This window comes from Rhinopithecus roxellana, chromosome 3, assembly GCF_007565055.1.
Source record: "Rhinopithecus roxellana isolate Shanxi Qingling chromosome 3, ASM756505v1, whole genome shotgun sequence".
Taxonomy (NCBI): domain Eukaryota; kingdom Metazoa; phylum Chordata; class Mammalia; order Primates; family Cercopithecidae; genus Rhinopithecus; species Rhinopithecus roxellana.
In genome coordinates this window covers 93,219,065-93,242,441 of record NC_044551.1, presented here as the reverse complement: position 1 = coordinate 93,242,441, position 23,377 = coordinate 93,219,065, and the positions used below count along the sequence as shown (strand labels likewise).

General features: G+C 37.8%; 1 protein-coding gene across 6 annotated transcripts in view; it reads left to right on the top strand.

Annotated features, from left to right (window-relative positions):
• CTNND2 (catenin delta 2) overlaps positions 1-23,377 on the top strand; it is a 943,187-nt gene that overhangs the window by 327,311 nt on the left and 592,499 nt on the right. For all 6 annotated transcript variants that reach the window (XM_010356592.2, XM_030927650.1, XM_010356588.2 and 3 more), the window contains one exon: positions 21,518-21,630. Coding sequence is in view for 5 of the 6 variants with exons in the window: in XM_030927650.1 (XP_030783510.1) it covers positions 21,518-21,630 (113 nt within the window). In the remaining variant the exon portion in view is untranslated. The remainder of the gene's footprint in view (positions 1-21,517; positions 21,631-23,377) is intronic.

Below are 23,377 nucleotides of genomic sequence, written 5' to 3'. Positions count from 1 at the left end.
TCCTAGCTAATAAGTCTGACCAAAAGTTCCAGTTGGAATGGTGTGGGAGCAAAGATGTATGTTTGCGTTTCCACAAGTACCTTATTAACATGTGAATTCTGATTTCGAGTTGTGTTTTATGGCTATTTTAGAAGTCTTATATTTTGCATTCAAAACATCTTGCATTCAACAAATTTTTTTTGAGTCCTTCCTCTGTTCTAAATATTGAATTACCACATATAAAAATGGAAGAGACCTTCCCTAGGGATCAAGAACTAAAAAGTCTGGTGGGATGCAGGTGTGAGAACTAGTACCTAGGATGTAGTAAAGTAACCGCTGTACTGGTGCCATGGCCAAGGAGAGCGTGAACACTGCGATAGCTTATATGATGCATTTAAATGTATTAGGTCCTCCCCATGTATCTGAGATGAATAAATATTAAGAGACACACAAAATAACCTTTAATAAATGAATATAAAGATTATTTTTGAATAGCAGGCAAAGGAATCCTATGAAAATGTAAATCCTATCATGTTACTACTCTATGCAGAGTGGAAGTCCCTACAGTAGCCAACAAGGGCCTCTGTGCTCTGCCACCTGCCACCCAGCCCTCCCACGCCTCCCAAGATTGTTTCCTCCTCTCACATTTTGCTCCTGCGCAGGGAACTCCTCACTTCTCCTAGAACATGCCCCCAGAACTTAGATTTTGCATTTTCTGTTGACTTTGCTTGAAACACCATCCTAGCCCCTCCTTTCTCCCCACCTCCCAGCCCAGACATACATACGCCTCACCTCCTCATTCTTTCCCGTCTTTGCTGTAATGTCACCTTGTCAGTGATGTCATTCTCAATGATTCTACTTAAATTGTCTCCCCATCATCTTATTTTCCTGAATTACTTTTTTTAATTGCCTTTACCACAGGTAGCTCTGTGCAATCTGTTTATTTGGTTCATTGTCTGTTTTCTCCATTAGAATGTAAACTTCATGAGGGCAGGGGTTTTTGTCTGACTTTTTCCACTGATGCATTTCTAGCACTTAGACTGTGCCTGGTATTGAACAAATGAGAATCTGATATAGATATATTATTTATACATGTGTGTGTATATAGATAGTGTGTGTGTATACACATACATTTTTTTCTAACATCAAATATATAGTGTTCTTTTTCCCCTGATTAAAAAAGTAAAATGAATGCAGTAGTGAGTATTGAAAGTTATCACTTGCAAGCACTTATTCTCTCTTAAGTAGGAGAGAAGTGGTCAGTTACAGGCAGCAGATTCACAATTGCTTAGGTTCTAACACCCTTCTTATTCTGCATCGGAGCAGAATAAGACCTGAGAATTTCCCTTCTGTGGCATGGTATATTATATCAGACAGACGCTAAGTGAAATAGCCTTAACTCTTGTCTCCTGTTACCACCCTCCAGCTGTGGAAATGTCACAAATGCCTTCAACTTCTGTGGGCTCTGCCTGCTCCTTCTTTCCAGTGTGAAAAGCATGGCCATTATTGTAATACCTCAGCTCTCCTTAAGGTTTTGTGATTTGTCTGCATTTTCTCCAAAGTATGTTTTCAACAAAGAACACATAAAGAAGTATATATAATTTCTAAAATACTAAATCATGTATTTAGTTATGTTTCTATCCTCTATTAGCATGAGAAAAATGATTTGGTGGCCTGGATTTTTTTTATGGAATCATAGCGGCTCTGATCGAGTTTTATTCAGAAAACAAAATGTATCTTTAGGGTCCTAAGAATGACCAATCAGTACTAATCATGTGCATGGTGATATTATTTGGCCATATCTAATACTAGCTTACTGGAAAACAGAGCAAAAGTGGGTGTGTTTTTGTCATTTTTGAATCAAATTACCTGCTTCTATCCCATGAAGCTCATCCTACCTTTGACATGTTTAATTAAACTCAGCACATATGATTTAAAAAATCAACTCTGTAAGCTCTAGGAATTTAATAAATACTGCATTGTGGCTAATTACATTGTGACCTTCTCCAGTGTGTAAATATTTTTCAACGTTATGGGGTTCCTTCTTCTAGGAATAAAAAATACTGAGTTAGTCTGTAACTTTAAACAGCACTAGCTGCCCCCCCCCCCAAAATATATATAGAGAGAGAGAGAGAAAGAGAGAGAGAGAACAAGAACTAATTTCAAGTGTTGGTCAACTGTCTAGTTGTTTTAGTACAAGGCAAAACGATTATTAGAGCCTTTCTGCACCCTTTCCGCCTCCACTACTGTTTTGCATGTATAGAGTAACATTTGCATACGTGTTCCTACAAGGAGAGCAACTCTGAAGATGGTTATTTATTGCATAGCTTTCGCATTAGTCACACGTTCCTTCTTCATGAATTTTATCTGCTTCAGTTCATTTCAAGCCCCCATGCTCTTCTGAACCAATTTCTGGTAATTTTCATCAGCATTAATAGTCTCTTCAAGAGATACTATATTCAGTGTTGAAATGTTAAATGTAATTAAATTTACTTGCCGAGGTGGGGGATTAACTGCACCCACATTATCGTGGAGTACTTCTTCCAAAAATTGGAAACCGTAAAAGCAGAGGTGGAGATGAAAAAGAATTAAAAAGGGAGACTTTCAGTTAATTGTGAGGCTGTGTCTGTAGAATCAGATGTAACCCTGAGGTGCTGCCCTGGCCCTGACTTTAGTTTGTAGACGCTGGTACATTTGGGCATGTATTTGGCAAATAGAGTGCATACATATTGACCAGATGTCTTGCATATTCCATTTAGGACCTTATTTTATCTCTGGGTATGTACAATTAAATAGGAAATTTACATTTCTTCATTTAAAAATTTATAAACCTGACCTCTCCATTAATTTTGTTATTATTCTGAAACAAAAATCAATGAAATTATTTTGCACATCCAGTGTGCTCTTGATTATTTACCTATAATATCTCATTAAATCTTCACAATGCCCCTACGTGTTAGATGTTATCCCAGTATGACTGATGTGAAAATTTACACTAAGTAATTATTCCATTACATGGTATTTCTGAGATCACAGAATTAAATGAGCACAGGATTTTGCACCCATGTGTACTTAACTGAAGCTGACCCTCCCTCCTTCAGCCGCCTTCTATCCATGGGTATTGCTCAATTTAAGCATCTCACTTAGATTTTAGAAAACCCTCCTAGATTTCTGCCTGTTCATAGACCCCTCTCCCTGCATATGCCCCTTCTGTTTTGTTTTGTGATTTACCTCCATTCAGGTGGTCCAGGCACTTTTCCCTTACAAAAACCTTTTTGATCCACTGAGCAGCATGAAGCTCAGAATGATGGTGGATACCATGGGAACTACTGGTGTCCGAATTCCCAGGGCAACTGTTATAAATGCAGCTTCCTCACTCAGTTGCATTATGGTTGCATAGAGGCTACACCCATCCTAAGGATGACAAGTGAGTCTATCCCTGTCAATTTTATGTAAGAGCTTACTGTTTACATTCATTTTTAGAAGGAAGCCAGAAAAACTTCATCAGCCTTGCTTAAAAATAGCATTCATGTCTTGAGAAACTTTGAGAAAACGTTTTCATTAGATACAAAATTCTTAGTGTATTTAACCAGGTATGAAATAGGCCCCTTCGTTGTAGTGTAGAGGAAACAATATAAGATTGGTGGTCAGAAGCTGTTTTCTGTGCTAGCACCAATGCATTCCAACTGTATGATTCTAAGAAAAGATGCATGTGTTTTGAATATAACTTTCTCAGAATAACAGTAGCAACCTTCTTATCACTGTGGTCCAGGCTCCACGTGATGCTGTCTATGAAGTGTGTGATGTCTTCCTCTTCCATCTGTAGAATATTTTACCGGAGCAAGATTAGGACTGAATATTTCTATATGTAAACCTTTATTTTTTGAAGATGTGTTGATATTATTTATCTTAGAAAAGGTGGATAGTCACAACTTTTGAAGGCTGAATGCTGAAGGAATTTAAAGTTATAAGATGAATATCCTGCATGAGGAATGCACTGCCGTTACTTCAGTGTGCTTAATGCTCTCACCAGAACATCTGTCAGCATTTGTGAGGTGCCAAAAGGTGTAGTTCAGTGACTCTCATTCTCCATTTCCTTCTTTTTCTTTTCTTTCATTGTTGAGTTTTTGGTTTGTTTATTTCCTAACTGGGGCCATATATTTTGAGAAAGAACAATAGAATAGAATCAGGTTCCACTCTGATGTGAACTTTATTTCATTTCATTTTCTTTTCCCTGGTATGTCCCAAAAGGGCTTTAAAGCTGCTCATTTTAGTCACTTAATCTCTCTCCACTTCAATTTCCATAATTGCAAAATTAAAAGCTTCAATTCTATGATCCCTTCCAAATGAGTAGGAATTTATTGTCTCTCATACAGGGGCTTGCCAGTGCCAGGTTAGGGTAGACTCTAGCTGTAATGCAGACCAGATTAGCAGAAATGGACTCTCACTTGAGTCCCTGGCCTATTCTGTGTGAGTGTCTCATCCACTGGTTTCCATCCTTTGTTAATCTCACTCCTTGCTCAGTAAAAGTCTTCTGAGTAAGAACATCTATTATATGCTCATTTATTTATACATGATACAAATACTACTGTACTGACATTTATGTTAGAAAAATATAATAAAAACTAAAACTGAGACCAGTACATTTACACATAAGTTCAAACCTTCCCTTCCCATACCCCTCTTCAGAGGCAACTGCTACTCTACTAGCTAAGCTGCATCGCTGAGCATATTGTAAGGAAGTTAACAATCAAATTTGAAACCCGAGATATGAGAAATAGGTAATTTATGAAGCTTAGACGTTTATCCTTGTAAGAGCCTCTGTCTTGATTATTACTGGAGTTGGGGGTCAACCAAAGATGACAGTTGTATAATTTTGAATGATTGCTGTTGGTTTGCAAATGAGTCCATCACCACCAGCGATTCTGCAGATAGGGAGCCAATAAGATAATGTTGACATCACAGTGCAATCCATCCAGGGGCTAGAAAACAATCCAAGGTGTGTTTGCTGATCTGTGTATGCTGATGACATACGGTAGACATATGTTTATATATCCCTTTGGATACGCTGTTGAATGGATCACTATCAACCTGAAAAAGAGTCTGTGGCAAATCATTGAGCTCTGTACTTTGTATTCAAAGCTATAATCAAAGACGGACTGATGTCTTCATAGCAAGCTATAGAACTTTCAGGTTACACAGGGCTAAGAAAATATGCATATGTTTGATACAGAATTCTGTTTCAAGAAGAACATAAAATGCTGAAAACCATGGGATAAAAAAATAAAAATTTGGGATCCACGCCCCACCTTGTCTGCAGGTTCAGTGTTATCATCTGAAGAGTCTGTGGCGTAGGTAAGTCTGGTTTGACAGGGGTTCAGAAAAAAAAATAATTACTTGTAGTTGAATTCAGGTTTCCTATAAAGCAGCTGTTTCATAATCGGAAGAAAGCTACTGTAACCTTAAATTATATTATTGGAAGTTTGATTTCAAAGTTACAAGAAAAGAAATACTTTTAGACCATATGTGAAATCATGTATAAACTGTTGGGTGTTTTGAGTTGTGGAAGAGGGAATCGAAAACAAGAGGGCAGTGCAAAGGTGTGGGCAGAGGAGGAGGAGGAGAGGGCTTCTCAAAACAATGATGTAACCTCTAAACTACCCCTGTTTGAATTACAGAAGAGAAGATGTGGTTTTTCAAAGTCTGCTGTGTCAGTGCGAAAGTCAGTCTCATGCTTTGGTAAATTAGAAGACAGAACTAGAACAGAAGGTAGAATCATTTTATTTTTATGAGAAACCATACTATGAATTTGATTACCAGAGCTATCCTTCCATGGAATGGTATGCATTGGGGTTTGAACTGCTTTTCTTGTCAACTTTCACTGAGAAACTGCTGGAAAGGCTGGCTCTTGAAGGAGAAGGATGATGAATAAAATGACTTTCTAGATCCCATCCACATATAAAATTCCATGAGACTTTAAGACATTGTACCTAGATTGATTAAAGAACTAGATCAGGTTTTCATATGTAAAATTCTAGAAAAGACATAATGATATATGCATTACCCATTTTTCTGCATGCTAAGGTTTCTGCAGGTAAGATGCGAATTTTGAAGACACTGCCGAAGTGAATAATATACCCTTGTTGTTTAAGACAGAAAAATAATAAGAAAGTTAGATTATTCCGATAAATATGTATTCATTCCTTACATAAAACTCCATGGAAAATACCTTAAATTATATACTGAATATCTGTTTCCTTGCTTAGCAACTGGTTAACCATGGGTAGTCTATCTCTCTGTTTCCCCATCTGTAAAACAGAAATAGCAATTATAATGGTGATATTATTTCCTGAGTCCCTAAAGAGTAGTCAATCCACTATGGGAAAAGAAGGAGGACATTGCTTTTTGGGGAAAAAAAAATGGCCTAAGTTTATTAAAACATCTTCTCCATGCTGAGTAGAGTAGTATAGGATTTAACTCATTGGGTTTAACTAAATCCAAGGGTCTACAGTATTTATTAGATATGCATGCTTTGTTGACTCTCTAATTTCTGAGTAGACTATTGCTTTACCCACTTGAATAGCAAGGGAAAATTGTTTGGGAAAAAAATTGGCCCAACATGTAGGGAACAGCTGCCAGGATGATGCAGAGCTTGCTGCTGGACGCCACAGCCAGGGAGGCCAGTGGTGATCAGCCTGCCCCTATCAGGTAAAACTGCAGTTGATGGAAATTATAGTCCCCAGTTTCAGGGGACACAAAGATAATTTGGTTGTTCCTAAAAAGGCATAAACAAAATGTTGGCTAAGCACAGACAGATGTTAAGGTTATACTTTGTACATGAATTCATGTACTTGAATTTGGTTTAATGGAGTTGAGCTTATGGTGTAAGATCTTGCAGCTCATTATAACTAAGTTGTTATGGGCTGCTAATTTGCTAGAAGCTGCTGTATCATGAGCCAGCCCAACTGTCTTGATGGGTCTCCTGGTAGTTAATATGGATTAAATGTGAATCTTTTATTTTTTCCCCTGTGGTCTCACATAATGATATTAGCTTGTCTACAGTGTGACAAATTCAATGTACCAAGAGCATCTGGTACACTCTTCTTTATGACTGAAAATAAGCCTGCAAACTTGATAATGCACATCCATTAAGACACTTCCGCACATTGGAGCAATGTAGATGGGTGATGGCTGTGGAAGGAATCTGTTGGTCACAGTTCATTTTGCTCCAACTTATATAAATGATTTCAATGGTAGTACATTTATCACTGCTACATTCTTACAAGTTCTTGTTTGATTAGCAGGATGCAAATATGGATCTATCCTTTGCTAGGCTGTACTTAATTCTTTTCCAGCAGAGGAATTTTAAAAAGGGGAAAAAAAGGGAAAGGAACTAAAACCTTCACAGCTTGAAGACAAGTTTAAATTCAGTCTTTTGAAGTTGATCTGAGAACAGATCACACTGAAATGTTCAAATCATTAAACTGCTTTAGTAAAGAGAGTATTTAATTGAATGCACAGTATTGTAAGAAATGAACAATAAAATCAATCCTGTTGTCCCAAATGGATTTAAACAAGTTAATATGAGAATGTTCATGTTTTGAATATATTACTTCCTAAGCAGCAGGAAAATATATTTCTCAAATGAAACAAAAGTGTTGACATGCATGCATATATTGCATACCTTATCAAGAATAGGAAAGACCAGTGGGCCAGCTATCTCTGTATTGCCTCTGCTATCCCACTGACTGAGTGATCCTGAATTATTCACTTAACCTCTCTGACTGCCAGTTCACTTTACCTGTGTGATTGCCAGTTCACTACTCTTTTTATTATTTATTTATTTTTGGTGATGGAGTCTCACTCTGTCACCCAGGCTGGAGTGTAGTGGCACGATCTCAGCTCACCGCAACTTCCGCCTCCCGGGTTCAAGCGATTCTCCTGCCTCAGCCTCCTGAGTAGCTGGTACTACAGGGGCCTGCCACCATACCTGGCTAATTTTGGTATTTTTAGTAGAGACGGGGTTTCACCATGCTGGCCAGGCTGGTCTCGAACTCCTGACCTCGTAATCTGCCCTCCTCAGCCTCCCAAACTGCTAGGATTACAGGTGTGAGCCGCTGTGCGTGGCCCAGTTCACTACTCTTTACACAAATGGGTTATACTTTATATCCTAAATCAGTTATTGGGTCATTGTGAAGAAAAAATAATTAGAGTAACAATATGACTGTTATTATGCAGATAATAAAACTATTATGCTCTTATGTTAGGGTACAATTTTAATAATAACTCCCTCTTACCTGATGTCAGCCCTATGGTAACCTCCGTCCCTTGAATCAACAGTGGATGTGACAGCAACAATTAAAATCCACTCTAGAGGCAATGAGGAACAGGAGCTATGAAAAATAACACATGAAATGGGTGGAAAAAAAATGTCAGCAACATAAATGAAGCAGAAAAAACTGAGAATGTTTTTTTTTTTTTTTTTTGACTCTAAGAGCCCATATCTACTGGTGTCTGCAGCCCAAGTGGACTTTATTGTGTTCGCCTAATTATGAAAAAGCTCTGCAATTGACAGGGACCAGCAAACTAACATCCTTATAGCGCAATATAGTGCAAGATCCATGTTTACATTATTGACCCTCAAATGTCAAAAACATAGTTAAATTTTATTAACTATTTTCTTGTCAGTGAAACACACATGAGTTCCATAAAATTTCGAAGGGTTTTTTATTTGGAATATGGAAATAGATGAGATGGGGCATCAAATTCAGTAAATGAGGAAAATCAGGATCATTGTTGAATATCAACCTTTTACTTATGTCAAACTTCCAATGTAATTTGCCTGATAGTAAATTTGCCCCTAATCTCCCATCAGATGGAATCTAACTGCTCTCTGAAACACATCCACACACATTCAGTGTTTGTCAACATCTGTGCTGAAATTCCTGCTGCTGAGTCTGGAGTGACATCTCTTTCACATGGTCAAATAATAACCTCCCATTGTCCATCTCAAATACTAGTTCCTGCATGTGACGTTGCCCTCCTTCTCCTCACACCCTTCCATCATTTCTAAGGGAAAGTCATCTTTGAAATTCATTTGTATCTCATTACAATTTAGCTTTACTTTGCATTCTATTTAATGATGCGTCGATTTCAACTATTTTACTAGACTTAGAACTGTCAACAGGATCCACACCTGAATTAATTTTGTGCTCATATCTTCCCTGACTGCGTCATTCAGCACCTTGCAGAATGCTTTCCACATAAGCATCTGTTGCCCTACTGCTATTTTACTTATTTATTCCATACATGTTGATTTGATACCTAATATGTGATAGGATACTAGAGATTTCGATGAAGAAGACAGTGTCATTCTTGCTTTGAAATAAAACATAATGATAAGTCAAAAATAATTGGAACTTGTGATTAGCTGCCAGGTAAAGTGTGAAAGGCTCAATACAAACCTGTGGTCATTGTTAGTGAAAAGGTGGCACTCTCTTGGCATTTCATGTATGCACCAGAAAACTCTGATATTGTGGGTATTTAAGAGAAATTCAGCAGTAGTACCACCATATTGTTGGGGGCAAATGTTGATTTCCAGTGGTCAAATTAGATAACTCACTGGGAATTCTTCAGCCACCAAAGAGACTGGAAACTTTTCCTAGTCTTGAAATACTGACAGACATTCAGCTCCCAAACAGCTACTGAACTCTGAAATTCATTAGAACATTTTATGTTAGGAAGAAGGTAAATGATGAGAAAACAGATTATTCTGCTAGAAAAGAGGTAAATGATGAGAAAATGGATTGTTCTGCCATGCAATGATGTAGTATAAAAAGATCTGAAAGTGTCAATTTTATGACTGAGTTTTTTTAAATGTAGATTTCACAATTTGGACAGCGGACTTTGCAGCGAGGTTGATAGAAATCAAGTATCTACTGATGCTTTTCTGAAAAGTCAGAACAGTGTTCTTTCTCACTCTGCAAAGTTTTACATACATTTCTTGGTGGCCAGTAAAGGGAGCATATCTTTGAAGATGCTGTCATCTTCTAATATAACTGTACTGTAATAAGTAACCTTTTAAAATTAATTACATATTTATATATAATTTTTAAATCTAATTGCATATATTATATCTAACTACATTTTATATAACAATATATTAAGAAAAATTAATTTTTCTGGCCGGGTGCGGTGGCTCAAGCCTGTAATCCCAGCACTTTGGGAGGCCGAGACGGGCAGATCACGAGGTCAGGAGATCGAGACCATCCTGGCTAACATGGTGAAACCCCGTCTCTACTAAAAAATACAAAAAGCTAGCCGGGCGAGGTGGCGGGCGCCTGTAGTCCCAGCTACTCGGGAGGCTGAGGCAGGAGAATGGCGTAAACCCGGGAGGCGGAGTTTGCGGTGAGCTGAGATCCTGCCACTGCACTGCAGCCCGGGAGACAGAGCGAGACTCCGTCTCAAAAAAAAAAAAAAGAAAAGAAAAAAAAGAAAAATTAATTTTTATCCTTTGGAAATAAGGATCCACTAAAAGATTCTAAATAAATCAGTAACATAATCACATTTGTTATTTTTAATGAAAATTTTGGGCTGTATTGTGGAAAACAGATGGAAAGCAAGTATGAGCAGGGCAAGAGATTAATTAGGATACTGAGTTTAGGAATCTGAGCAAGAGATACTTGTGGTCAAACCTGAAGTGGTATTAGTGCATCACTCAATGGGCAGATTAGAGATGATTTGTTATATATGTCTGAAAAGGACAGAGTCTAGAAAGATTTGCAAATCTGCGGATCAGGCAACTTGGGCAAATGATGCTGTCGTTCTGTGAGATAGGAAAATGAAGAAGTGGGAGTAGGTTTGTAGGATTTGGTTGATTTGAGTTTTGGATGTGAACCTCTTGGTTTTGGGAATGAATGTCAGTGGATAAACACCAAGAACTAGTCACTGAGTCTTTGGGAATGGATGAGCTTGTTCAGAGAAAGTATACGAATCACAAGGAGAATGGTCGCTTAAGGGAGGAAGAGCCAGCCACAGAGGAAAATGAGAGGGTCAGCCAAAGAGGTGAAAGAAAGCAAGCAAGAGATAGTGTGTCAGAAACCATCAGAAGAGTTTGTGTGGGAAAGAACAAGAGACCAACAAAGTAAAATGCTGTTACCAGGTCAAGTCAAGTACACGATGTTTGGTGATAAGAGCATGTATACTTATTCCATTGATATGGATATTTAGCTATTTAAGTTTCAACAAAGAGCATTGAGTAAGAAAGGGTAAACATCATCCTTTGTCACTCAAATATTTCTGTTCTGAAAAAATTATTCCTAAAACGGGTTAGTTATACAAAGGATGTACAATGATGACACAGAGAGTAGAGGGGAGAGAGAGAGAGAGTGAGTGAGCAATTCATGGAAAAAGATCATTGAACAGAAATTCTGCATTGGAATTGCTATAAAAGTGATTTAATGTCATATTTTAAATTTTCCCAGATTGATGTTGTGAGTTTGCTTTTCACTATTGCACATTTCCTCATATGGATGCAAACATTATTTGTTGAGGCCATCTAAGGCATCCATCTACTCATCCATCTATTCCTCATGTATTGAGAGCACTCTATGGTAGATGAGAAGAAGGTGATAATGCAAAAGCATGGTCCCTGCCATCAAGGCATGTATGGTCCAGGAGAGGAGACGGGAATATAACTAACAGAATTCAAGAAAGCGTTTTTGGTGCTATGAGACTGGTGGACAATTCTTCTCAGGTGCTGAGATTGAGGGTGAGGTCAGAAATGTACATATATAAAGAACAGATGACAATTAAATGAAGTAATGTGATTCATCACTGTAATACTGAAAGGCAAAGACATTTTTGCTAGACTTGAGGAATAAGGAAAGGATAGAGAAGAGGAAATGGATATTTGGAGCAATGAGTGAATAAATCCAGATTGAACACTTGCAGAGTCCATTTGAGGAAATGCAAGTCATTGATTTTGGCTGAGCCTAGGGTTCTGATACTTCCTCTTTCACTCTTTAAATATGGAAAGGCTGCTTTCTCTACTATGGTATCAGTATAGGCAAAGATGTTGGTGCACACCCCTTCTGTGTCTTCATTGCCCTTGTTTGGTATATCTGAGTTTGGCAGTGCCCCTCTTAAAAGTTAAGGGCCATTATTCAAAGGAATTATTTCAGTTGTAGTGTGAACTTGAACAGTACAATAAGTATAATTCTTTCTATGGTTGGACATAATAATTCTAATATTTTATTTCCAGGCAGGTGAGGAAAACTAAAATAAAAGAGAGTGTGAAATGATGAGCTATAGTTCTTCCTCATTAGAGAAATTTGTGCTATTTTTTTGGTTGTATTGTTCCTGATTATATAGCCTTCATTAAAACAGTGGAAATAAATATTCCTAGAGTTTGGAAGCAATGGGTTTCCCCATTAGTTTCCCCATTAGTCGAACCTGTTAGTTTGGGTTCGACTTCTTGTTACAGTTCCACCTAATCTTTGGGAAGCTACTTAACATCTCTAAGTCTGCGATGTCTCCGACAATCAAATGCCTACCTTATTGAGTCAAAGTTGAAATAAATAAGTTAATACATGTAAAGCACTTAGCAGAATAAGGTACATGATAAGTCAATAGTTAAAATACTAATTGCCATTATGTGCTATTATCATAAGTAAAATAGTCATTCCCAAGCAGATATGGGCATGATAATCACTAGTAGAACATTTTCAGAATGCACACGTTGGGCTCTGTTGCCTACACATTTATGTCTTCAGTTCTGGGGAACGGAACCAGACATTTTTAAACAGTTCTAGAGATTACTGTGATAGACTTTAGAGTCACCCATATAATATTGCTACTAAATTTTTAAACATAATGGAATTGTTCGTCATCTTAAAATACCAAGAAATGTAGCCTTTGTTAATTTCATGGAGTCTTGTCATCTAGAATTAAACAAACTGTATTAACATACTTTATTTGGCTAAGAAGGCATTTGGCAAGAGCAAATGGCAGAGCAAAAGCAGATGGAACACTGCAGAATGAAGGAGTTGGAGAGAAAGGGGTGTTTCGTTATATTTTTATTTTATTGAATGTGTTCTGGAAAGGTGCTTATGATTCCATTTCCAAGTCCTGATTCCTGTCATCTGCTGCCTTGCTGGGTAACCCAGGACGACACTGTCATTTTTTAAAACATTAGTCTGTCAGTTTTGTAAACTTTCACAGACAGCACTTTGCCATAGTTTCTGACTCACCAATGAGGTCTACACGGCTTTACAGTTGACATTGATTTGTTCCATTCCATCTTGACATCGTGGCTTGTTCTGTCCAGATTTGTTGAACACTCTGCTGTAGGCTTCCATTTATTACCCTGTCATTTGTGCCACTTTCCTTTCAGACTTGGCTTGGCAACATGTCTCAGTGGGGTAAAATTAACATTGCCAAGAGGCGTGGCTGTAGAGTCAACTCGTTCATGTGAAATGGGAATTAAAAGTGATATAAGGAAAAAGATCACCCAGGCATACTCAATGGTATTAATTATTGGTCAGTGCAGAGAGGAGAGACACCAGGCGGCAAGAACTCACCTACAGAGTGGCAAAGTAGGGCAGAGAAACCACAGTTCCGTACCCCAATCCTCTCCCAGGTAGAACATCTAAGGAAAAAGTTTAGACAATGATAATGACCATAATCTGCTTTCTAATTAAATACTTCAGAACACGTGAACAGTCTCTATTGTTCTATTTTGCTCTATTATTACAAACACTGTCACTAAGTCAGACTCCATAAAACCATTTAATCTTAGCTGCAGAAGAAATACAGAATTGCTGTTTCATTCTCTTATTTTATATGCAGCTAACTCGATTGTGGTGGCATTTGTGCATCGGAGAACCACGTCTCATCTACAGACAGGATAGGCCAGACATGGGGATAGAGAATGAAGTTTGGGGGCTATAGCGGGCCACTGGGGGAAATAGATAATTTGCTGAGACTCTGGCAGGAGCCAGTGGATATATTAGCTAGTGGTCAGTCGTAGGAAAGGAGGAGGGAAGAAGTTGAAGTGGAGCAGAGGGATCTATCAGGAGGATGTCATCAGACAGGCCGAGCCTACCATCCAGTGGAGCCACCAGCAGGAACAGGTGTGGAGAGGCACAGCATCCTCCCCAAGAAGGCTGAGTAGTCAACAAAACGCTTCTGTACAGGCCCAGGCCTAGACAAGGACTTCTCTCTTTATTATTGACCCAGGGATTTGCTCAAAATAGAACTAGGTATGAACCCAAATTTCAGAAATAGAGGACACAGCAGGAAAGTTGACTGAAACTTGAAGTATGGGACTTCAGGCATTCTTTAAATCTTTCTGAACAGGAACATGACCAGCATCTTGGTGTGGGATATGGTTATGCTTGGAAGGAGAGCAGAGGGACCAACCTATGCACTAGAATATTCCAGCTCAGGGGTTCAGCAGATGGCACAAAGACCTGGGGCATTTTAGATTCACTCCTACTCTGACCTGTCCTTCTTTGCCCTTAGTTTGCCGAGATATTTTAGAAGATGATCTGACTGCCAAATGAAGAAGATGCATTGGACCCTTTTGTTAACCCCTGCTTCCTTGCCAAAATGGCAGTAAGACTTTTAGAAAGGGTTATAACCCCCTAAACATAGAGAGTGGGTAAATAAAGAACCATATTTCATCAAGTTTGAGAGGCCATCAATTTTTAGAGTTACTTAAAGCACTGTGAAGAAAGCAACAGTACTTCCAATAGAGTCACGCACTATCAAATGCAAGTCATCCCAATTCATGAGCTGGTAAACCCAGAGATACTAAAGTGTGAAAAATGTGTGACTTAGAATGGATGAAATAAGGTAGATGGACAAAGTGGGAAATTTCTTATACCCAAGGGAATGCAGTTCTAAGCAGGAGGACGAGTTAAATCGTAGACCAATTTACACGGGAAAATCTCTCAAAGGTCCGGGGTGTGGGTGCAGGGGGGCACGAAGTATAGTGGTAAGCCCTGGAGATTGGCTGAACACTCATGTAGATATCAGCTAGACCTCCAAATCCCCTACCCTACCATGCCAAAAACTGGAAGCTTATTCTCTGGAAGGGGTGAAATTCTTGACTCAGGGACCACAAGCAAAGTATTAAAAGTGAGGTATTGAATACAGTTTTACTTGCTAAATTTTGAGACCCACCCTTCTCCTCAACCTTGTTCAGCTTTTAGAGCAGGCAAATGTTTACACGCAAAGCTGGAGCTAGGAAGAGCCTTTTCAGGGGATGCTGCATGATGTTCTGCACACAGTGGTTCTCCTGGAAGGCACAGCTAACAAGCTTCACTCATGCAGGTGCTCATACACGTGTCAGCTCTTTCACCCCAACAGCCACATAGGAGCAGACTGCCAGGGAAGTTGAGATACCTTCAAAAATACATATTAAAACAAACAGAAAAGTCATAAACTAGGAACTATGCAGACAGAAGAAAACAAACATGACCGCATTAATATTGTGGAGAAAGAAGAGAGATGATTTTTACATCCATAGAATAAATGGCAGATGCAAATTAAAAGAAATATTCAGAGAATAAAAAATAGCCCTAAGAAACTAAAAGCACAATAATAGCAATGAATTATTCATTAAAGACCTACATGATCAAATGGATAAAACTTTTCAGAAAGTAAAATAGAAGATAAAGAAACATAATACAAGAGAAGAAGACTAAAGGAAGAAACCTTGAGGACTAGATTTTAGCATCTGAATAATGAGAGTTGAAGAAAAAAACAAGAGTAACAGGAAAAGTGTTAAAAAGGAGAAGAAAAGCATTAAAAATTTTGAAAAGAATTGCTTAGAATAAACAATAGGTTTTGATTGAAAGATCCCTAAATAAATAGATCACTAAATGTGCAGCAAAAATGTCTAAAAATAGAGATATATCAAGACATGTCACCATATACAACATGTTTTCTAGGAGAAAGTAAAAGCAGATTTCATTTAAAAAAAAAAAAAAAAAAACTCTGAAAGTTTTCACACTTCTCAACAGCAACATTGGAGAGTAGGAGATAATGAAGCAAAAAATCACTGTCTCAAAACCCTGAAGGAAATTGATTTCCAACCCGGAATTCTCTATTTCTTTACCAAGTCCTATTATTCACTAAGTGTGAGAGTAGAATAAAAACATGTAAAGATTTGCAAAGTGTCAAAACATAATGCCTCCCATTCATTCTATCTCTGTGTATCTTGAAAGACATTTTCTACCAGGAAAGGAAATAAAGTAGGAAAATGAAGAAGACAACTCCTAGAGGAGACAGGAATCCACAGAAGAGAGGGACGAAGGAAATCTCCTGCCTGAAGAGGGAGAGAGATCCCAGAAGACAGCTGTGCAAAGAAGGCAGCCAGGCCAGTTTGGAGCAGCTCCAAAAACTCCGGGAGAGATTTCTTCAGTAGTTGATATTGACATGTTATTTCATATGTTTGTGTGGGGAGAAGTTTTATACAAATTGGAGGAGTTTGAGATTTGATAAGTCCATAGAAAACTGAGCAAAGGAACAAAAAACTCCAAGTTCTTAAATTAGGGAGAATAAAATGTTGTATGTGAATGGAAATGAAACTGTGGAAAAAATAGCATGTGCATCTTGTCTTAGTCTGTTTAGGTTGCTATAACCAAATACCATAAATTGCACTGCTTATAAACAGCTGAAACATTTCTTACAGTTCTGGAGACTGGGAAACACAAGATCATGTTGCAGGCAGATTTGGTGTCTGGTGAGGGCCCACTTCCTGGTTCATCTCGTCACCTCCCAAAGGCCGTAACTCCTAATACCCTCATCTTGAGGGTTAGCATTTCAACATGTGAATCTTGGGCAGCAGATGGAGACACAGGCATTTAGACCATAGAAATGAAGAAGCCTCAATATTGTTAAGACTTAACAATTGTACGTTTTTATACTTCCTTAAATCTGGATCATACCATCCCAACTAATGCTATACCACAAAGTTAAGTAACATATTTATTGAAGGAAGTAATGAAACTATGATGATGAGTTTTCTGATTTCAGTTTTCATACTAAGTTAGCTAAGTACCCCCAAGAAACTTTACATGCTTTTATCTACTTAAAAACATTTCATAAACTCCATTTAATTAAACCAAATAAATCATTAATTTAGGCTGCTTAGGACAAGTTATAAAATGTTTGATAATTTTTCTTATAGTCCTAATGTATTATATGACTCAATACTGTGCTATTCTGGGATGAAACCATTTAAATCTGGTTCTTTGTACATTTTAATAAACTTTTGCATCATATCTCCAATACTTTTATGAATATTTATGATCTCTTACATAAGTTAATTTCCACATAGTGGGGAGATTTAGACTTTCTAACACTGCTGTGCTTTTTCTTATAACTTCTTTTACCGTTGAATGTCCTGTCTAAACCACCAGGTACTCTAAATTCCCATGAAATCTTAATGTCTCTGGGCAGTCTCTGTATTACCTTTTTAGAACCTGGTTTACGTCACGACTTCTCTACCAGAATTACCCAGGAGAAGGCCATACCAGTGGTCCTTCATCTTGGCTTCTGTTGTTTCTTCTATTCTGCGAATCTAGATAATCTTTAGAGATATTTCTTCTTCTTTCTTGACAGTCTCACCTTCGCTGAATTAATTTAATACTAATATTTACTTATAAGCAGAATTACAGGTTTCACTAAATATATTCACATACTTCTAATTTTCCAATGAACTTCTTGTGTACTCACCTGCCCTTATTAGCAACATCCCTCTCTTGAATGCTGTTCCATCTCAAATTTTCCAAGAAACTCAGCAGCTTATTCATTCCTGAGAGGTCTGTCCTCCCTCAAACCCCAAACTGTGTTAGAGATGGATAATGTCATCTTTCCAGTCACCCCACAGTTTAAGTTTCCTCCAGTGCAATAGAATCTCATCCATTCTTGGGAAGATGCTATGTCTTCTCTAGATGCCTTTGGTCCACAAGAATGTCTATACCAAGGAGAAAAATCAATCCTCAGTTGAAAAATCAATCAGTCATTTGAAGTTAGAGAACTTCCATTCTAGCTCCTCTTGTTCCCATTCACAAGATCAGTTATCAGCTCCAAAGAGAATACCATTCCAGTTCAGGATGGTTACATCTTCACAGATCCTAGCCTCAGTGGTGTGGCAAGGCCCAAACAGTTTTCCCTGTAAGCCATGGACCCTTGACTTAGGGTAAGGTGAAAAATGATTGCCTTGAGAGGGTTTCCGCACAGCAGTGCAGAAAGGAGGAAGCCTAGCAGGGCCTGAGTAGTTAAGACAGTGCTGAGAGTCCAGGGAATTCATGGGTTCAAATATCAGAAAGGGAAGCTGCCCCTTCTCATATTCAGCAAACAACTTAGCAGCCCATGTGTGTAAGGAAACTAGCAGAGACCAGGGAAACAACCATCTGAAAGGATGTGAGGAAGTTGTGCCTGGTACTCACACAGAGGTGGGAATGTTTGCCAGCACCAACCAGCCAAGCTGGGAGACCCCATAGTCCTTGGGGCATTGAGTAGTGTCTCGGAAGTGTCTTGCCTTGGTAGGGCAGGATGATTAGCCCTAGACTACATGCTGTCTAGACTACATGCTCCCCCTAACAAATCTAAAAAGCAAGGCTCACAAGTATCAAATTGCTTTCACATAACGTAATGTGCTTCATAAAAGAGCTGAAGACAGTTATAGGAATACAAACCTGTCCAGAACCCAAGAAGGTAAAATGAAAATGTCCATGTTGAAAGATGATTACATGTCCAGAGGAGCAGAAGATATGACCCATATTGAGGAGAAAAAAGTCAATCAGCTGAAACTAGCACAGATGTTAGAATTAACAAAAAGAGTAATTAATATAGGTATAATCAACATGTTCAAAAAATTAAAGTCATGAATGATACAAAAAAAAACCCAAATGAAATTTCTAGAGATGTTTGATTCATCAGTGTCTGATATAAAAATACACTGGATGGGATAAATGGTTGGTTAAGCATTGCAGAAGTAAAGCTTAGTTAACTTGAAGACACCAATAGAAACTACCCAAATTAAACACAAAAGAAAAAAAATTTAATTGCAAGAGAATCCATGAATTGTGGGACAATTCCAAGTGGCCTAAAATGCACTTAATTGGAGTCATTGAAGAAAATGAAATAATGGACAAGAGAAAAACAATTCATAAAGAAATAATGGCCTAAATGTTCAGATATGATGGAATGTATAAAGCCAGAGATCCAAGCTCAATAACCCAGGCATAAGAAACACGAAGAAAGCTACACAAAGCAGCATAATCATCAAATTGCCCAGTGCTTCTGGTAAAGAGAAAATCTTAAAAGCAGAGAAAAATTGAAAAGAAAAACGATACACTGAGCAGAGATCGCGCCACGGTACTCCAGCCTGAGCGACAGAGCGAGACTCCGTCTCAATACAAATCAATAAATACATAATAAAGAAACACTATATCCATATAGAGAAATAAATTTAAGGGTAACTGTATTTTGTTGTTGTTGTTAGAAACAGTGCAAAGAAGAGGACGATACAGCAAAAATGTCTTCCAAAATGAGAACCAGATACAAACTTTTATAAGGTCTTTCAAGCTGGAAGACTTCTTTACCCAAAGAACTGCACCATAAGAACACCTCTAAGGTTGTTTTTTCAGAGGGAGGGAAAATAAAGCCAGATGCAAATACAGATCTACATGAACAGATGGAGTCTTGGAAAATCTGACTGCGTGCTGGGAAGGAAGCTTGCAAACGAGAAAGTCATCTCCCATTGTCACCCCTCCTGTGAGACAGACAAGAGGTAAAACCGTGGAGAAGTCACAGCCTGAAGCAGGGATGACCAAGAGCAACATCCGTCCTAGCAGAAGCCCCTGGTTTATGAATTCTGACTCCAACTACTGCACTGTTTCACCATGTTCAACTTCTATAACACAGGAAAGTGGGCAGCAAATTAAAGTACTTTAGATGCTACAAAGAATGAATTTCCATCGACATGTGAGGAATTCTGTTTGGTCTTCAAGTATTATCTTTTTAAAGGTGTTGTCAACTTAAAAGTATGGGTGGGTTTCCTGTTACACAGAGAGATTTAAGATGCAATATGTTAAGAAGTCTATAAGTGAAAAATCTTCTAGAAGTTGGGTATTATGAAAAGGAATTTCCAGAAAGAAAAAAAAGCAGTAGAACTTTGAGAAGAAGAAGTTAGATGCATAAAATATGTTCAGCCGAGGTCTTATTAATTTCTTAGCTATAATACTTGATGCCCTTCAGAATATGTAAGAATAAAAGTTTGAGGTTAAATAACAAAATACTCCCTCAGTTTCAGTGCCTTAAAGGGAAAATTAAGCTCTCATTTGCAAAGTGTCTTTTAGTTCGATTCTCAAAATAATGTCAGTATTAAAGAAAATCTGCACCTATGGAAAAGAGTGAGGATATTTTTAATGTATGTAGGGGACACACCAGATTCTACTTTTTAAAGACCTTATGCAAGAGTGTCCTGGGATAGCAAGTAAATAAAAGCTTATTTTCTGGAAAGATATATTCCTGCAACCTTCTGAGTTTAAATTCTCCAAAACTGACTCCTGAGCTATTTTTCAGTATGAGAAAGCATTCTTTTCTTGTTTCTTATCCCCAAAACATAACTGTTTAGATAATGTATTTTTTAAAAGGTATTAAATGTGACATTGTAAAAACTTTTCCTGCTGTTTCTTATTAAATTACATGATTTAGTCTGGTTATTTTTATTTTTTAAAAAACTTAAGTGTATGGAAAAAGAAAACAGAAGTACTAAAATATGGTACCAAAGCCCTGTTGTTGGAACAGCTGAGATTTTTGAAGTTCTGATTGAATCATTCATTAAAGTTTTCGACTGGATTTGAGGCAGTTTTGTAGAAGCATTTTTCATTGGTTCAATTGTCTATTTTTAAGCGATATATCAAATATCTCAAGGGTTATGTACTTTGTAATGAGGCTGTATGGAATTGGTGTCTTTGTCATTCTGATGGAATGCAGTTTTGAAGAGTGTGGGTTATAAAGCATTATTTTCTTCAGTCTACAATATATAAATAATATGAAGAAAACAGTATATACTATAGAGTTGGCCAGAAGGCCAGTAGGGAATAAACACAATACTCCAAAAGATAATTAAAAACTGAACTTTTTTCTAATTAAATGCTCTACTTGTGGTGTGAGGAGTATCAGTATCTGTCGGGTGCTGACCGTCTGCCAAAGATAGCACAGGATAATTTTTCATGACAGTGTCTCCTTTAATCCTCATTTCCATCTTATTAAGTAAGTATTTAAGTCTGTTTTACAAATGATGAAACTGATACTTACATGAATTAACTTATTCAAAGTTGCATGGCCAGTGGGCCCCAAGCCCATCTAACCTTCAAATCCTAGTTTTATTGCACATTTCTCAAATTTGACATCTTAGAAAATCATATTTTCCCCCCTCAGCTGTCCTATCATTTTGATCTGAATTTCACCTGTCATGTAGATGATTGAGTTGATCTTGTGCATGGGTTTCTTTCAGGAATTACAGTTTGAAAGGCTGACCCGAGAGCTGGAGGCCGAACGGCAGATCGTAGCCAGCCAGCTGGAGCGATGCAAGCTCGGATCCGAGACCGGCAGCATGAGCAGCATCAGGTACCAGCGCGGCTCTGTTCATTGTGCTTTGAGTTGCCACTGCAAGTAAATTGTGCTGTTTCTCTTCTTTCCAATCCGGTGGTGGAATTGGAACATTCAGTCAAATGTTGGAAAGAAATTGTAACTGACCTGATTTAAGATGTTCCAAAGGTTTCCAAAATGTCCTGATTTGTACTTGAAACTCTTTTAACAGAATTAATGCCTGCCCTGAATGCAAATTATACGTAATTTTGCACAAAGGAAGGCTTTGCATTCAGCCAGCTTGCTGGAAATAAGGAGATGCCAAGTCACAGTCTCCCAGTTTGGGTCTTTTTTTTTTTTTTTTTTTTTTCCTAAATGATCCAGAGTTCCAGGTTCCTGAAATAAAAGTGAGAACATTCTGGTGGAACCAGTCTTGTTTTTGCTAATACATAATGCTAAGTTACAAAATTGCCCCTTGAAGATCAACCACGTGTGCAGTTCCCCATGTGTAAAAATATTTACTCATTCATAAACATAAATGATTATTCAGTTAGTGATTAGTTTGAGATAATGAAATATATGTTTTTAAAACCTATAGCTTTTTAGCCACTTGACCACAAAATACAATTATCCTCCTTAGAACCAGGCTTTCATATATGAAAATGTAAGCGTATGTGTGCATGTGTGTGTGAAAGAGACATAAGGCTTAACTTCCATTTCTCAAAAACACTCTTGTTAGATGGTGTGTGTTTGGCACTCTACTGCATTTTTAGGGAGGAAATCAAAGCTGCTATGGCAAATAAACTCCAACACTGCAGTGAACTTAACACAATAGTAGTTTGTTTCTCTCTAAGGTAGCGGACTGAGGCTACTTCTTCTCCATATAGTGACTCACACCCTCTTTCTAACTTGATGACCTTGCCATCCCCTATGGCTCTATCCTGAATTGCATCGTCAATTCCATCACTGCCCTCAGAGTCCATTAGTGAATATCAGTCACATGACCTCTCATCGATGGAAGTAGATCAGGGTCCTGGGGGCAGCAGCCACTCTGCAGAAGCAGGAACATGAGTTTGGTGGACTCTTAGCCACCTGCTGCCACAAAAGAATAAAAATATATTTGTATTCATTGCTCCAAAATACTTTATCTTTGTAAGAGTATAACTTTGTAATTGGAGCATTTTGTATTGGAGTCACATGCTATTAAACTTTTAACATTGCTTAGTTTTTTTTTTTTTTTTTTTTTTTTCTTTAAGTAGAAAACACTGCACTCTCTGTTGTTAAGCAGGGTTTACCACATGGATGGAATATTATTTTCCATTATAAAACCTTATCTAGGATATGTGGAAGCATCTGCCTCTGCATCCAAATGTATATGTTGCTGCAAGTAAGTACATCATGGTGTTTTAAACTCATCACAGACTTGCCTCAAACATCCAGACCAACCAAAGCAGGATGGATAATGAAAACGAAAAGTAAACTGTGTTCACTTGAAGTTGGTTTTATAAGTTGTACTAATTGAAGATGGTGAATTTAGGGAGAGAGAAAAATAATAATTTTAAGTGTATTTTTGCTTTACTACATCTAATTTTGTACATATGAGGAGCTTGCTGTTAAAGCCGAACATCTCCTGAAAAGCTAATCCTGCTAGATTTTATAGGTCCATACACACCATTGAATTGATGTCAAGTTTGCTTTGAAGCCTCTTGTTTCACAATTGGTCTGTTTTCCTTTTCAATTCATGTTCCTAATCTTTCTGCGTGACATTTTTCCATGTTGTACACCT